This window comes from Gigantopelta aegis, chromosome 6 (assembly GCF_016097555.1).
Source record: "Gigantopelta aegis isolate Gae_Host chromosome 6, Gae_host_genome, whole genome shotgun sequence".
NCBI lineage: Eukaryota > Metazoa > Mollusca > Gastropoda > Neomphalida > Peltospiridae > Gigantopelta > Gigantopelta aegis.
This window is the reverse complement of record NC_054704.1, coordinates 53,823,838-53,826,331: the sequence shown is the minus strand read 5'-3', so window position 1 is coordinate 53,826,331 and position 2,494 is coordinate 53,823,838. Positions and strand designations below refer to the sequence as shown.

Genomic DNA, 2,494 nt, shown 5'->3' with positions numbered 1-2,494 from the left:
TAGCTCAGTCCCTAGAACGCTCGACTGAGATGCTTGGGTCGAAGGATTTAACCCCTCTGTGAACCTATTTTCTGAGTGTCTTTCCCATCTCAACCAGTGTCAGACTGGTATATCAAAGACCATAGTATGTGGTGTCCTGTATGAGGGAAAATGCATGTGACGGTACATGCTCGTAATTTTGTTTTCGCCTGTGGCGATATTAATTGTGTTAGAGGGCCGTGTGCAGTCCAATAAGCACTTAATCCCAGATGGGAAACCTGTTACGTAATACCCTTGCGCGACGGTCGTCTAATACACATCCAGCCAGGTGCGGAGGCCATGTGGCGAGTAGTTACGTAATATCTCCGGTAGTGCTGTTTATGGCCAGGGGATTGCTCGCGGGATGGCGACAGCCAGTCTGGCGATCTAAGAGAAAGATATGCCGTCTTGGTCGCTGTGGAAATTCAGATGATACGTGAGGTACCGCCTTGTACCCCCAGGCGATTTTCTGATTTTATAATAAATAGCTAGGGTTTAGAGATATCTGGGAGAAGAAAAAAGGACAGAACGATAGGAAGGTATCCCGGGGGAACGTTAGTCCGGTTGGACTTTGGTAAATATTTTATTTCTGCTCTGTTGTATAACCTTGATGTGATTGATGTGACTTTTAAATATTTTAATACTGTATTATACCAATATTCTTTAGACAGTGTCTTCGGTCATCTGACGAAGTAAATCGTAGACTTTTTGTTCTAACATTATACGAGTATTTGGTAATATAAAGCTTAGCCAGTCATCCTAGCAGACCTAGGTAAACTGTAGGTTATTGTCTTTATTGTGATAGGTACCAGTATTAATTCTGTATTACAAGGTTATTGAATGAGTAGTTAGGGTTAATTAAAAATTAACCAGTTAGGAATAGAGCTGTAATTCCTTTATTAATTAAGTTCCCCTGGAAGCGTTTCTCAATTATCACACGTGTGAGTGTTGTGTCACGGTGAAGTGATTAGCATATTGTGTAAACTAGACACCTAGAGATTAACTAATTAAGTGATCAGTTCTGGGTTGTTATTATTGTTGTTATTAATTAATTACTGCGGCTGTACATTTGTCAGCGTAGGTTAATACAGATTCCAAAGTGTATTGTGTTTTTGTTGTGTTTTCTAGTGAACTAAACGTGCTATAATAATATATACTTTATATAAGATCGTATCTCTGATCATACCTAGACGAGCCAAAGCGGGTTTGAACTGCCCGTTACAGAGAGATCTAATAGATATACAGTTAGGAGAGATATTTGGACAATCGTGTTTTATTCAGTTACGGGTATTATAGAATCCCCGTGACAATGCATATGAATGATCCCTTGCTGCTAACGGAAAAACTGCTGCAGGTTTCTGCTAAGACAATATGTCAAAATTATCATGTTTGATATCCAGTAGCCAAAGATAAATAAATAAATGTGCTCTAGTGATATCGTTAAACAATATAAACTTACACTTTTAATTATGGGTGAGTATTGCTGTTTTATTTATGGTTTAATGTTTTTAAATATTGAGAAAATCTGGAATGGTTGACAAAAAACACTTTAACATTTGGCAGGTACGAGGTACAGAATCCGTACTCTGTCGATGTGTTCCGAATGCTATCAGTGATGTAACCGATCATTGCCGATCGTGTCGTCATTCAGCTCTGCTGCTGACAGTCCACCGACTCGGGCAGTGACTTACTTTTCCTACTGAAAATAAATACATGATGCTTTAAGTCAGTAATTTGACATTTACTACAATTACTAATTTGACAGTTACTACAATTATTAATTTGACAGTTACAACAATTCCTAATTTAACAGTTACTTCAATTGCTAATTTGACAGTTACTTCAATTGCTAATTTGACAGTTACTTCAATTGCTAATTTGACATATACTACAATTGCTAATTTGACAGTTACTTCAATTGCTAATTTGACAGTTACGTCAATCACTAATTTGACAGTTACAACAATTACTAATTTGACAGTTACTTCAATTACTAATTTGACAGTTAGTACAATTATAAATTTGACAGTTACAACAATTACTAATTTGACAGTTACTTCAATCACTAATTTGACAGTAACTTCAATTACTAATTTGACATGTACTACAATTACTAATTTGACAGTTACTACAATTACTAATTTGACATTTACTACAATTACTAATTTGACATTTACTACAATTACTAATTTGTCAGTTACTTCAATCACTAATTTGACAGTTACTTCAATGATTAATTCGACAGATACTTCAATTATTAATTTGACAGTTACTAATTTGACAGTTACTACAATTACTAACTTGACAGTTACTACAATTACTAATTTTGACAGTTACTACTTAAAACGCCACCGTCAATACGAACTACTAGCATTGTAAAATGGTTAGATTCAATCATAATTTAATCTGCATTACATGAATACATATTCGGTTTTAAAACCGCAGTGACAATGATCTATGCTGGGATTCGAACCAA

General features: G+C 35.6%; 1 protein-coding gene across 1 annotated transcript in view; it reads right to left on the bottom strand.

Moving 5' to 3' along the window:
- Positions 1–1,665: 1,665 nt before the first annotated feature.
- LOC121374628 (leucine-rich repeat-containing protein 74A-like) overlaps positions 1,666–2,494 on the bottom strand; it is a 20,422-nt gene continuing 19,593 nt past the window's right edge. Inside the window, exon 9 of the mRNA XM_041501734.1 lies at positions 1,666–1,717. Coding sequence (XP_041357668.1) covers positions 1,666–1,717 — 52 coding nt within the window. The remainder of the gene's footprint in view (positions 1,718–2,494) is intronic.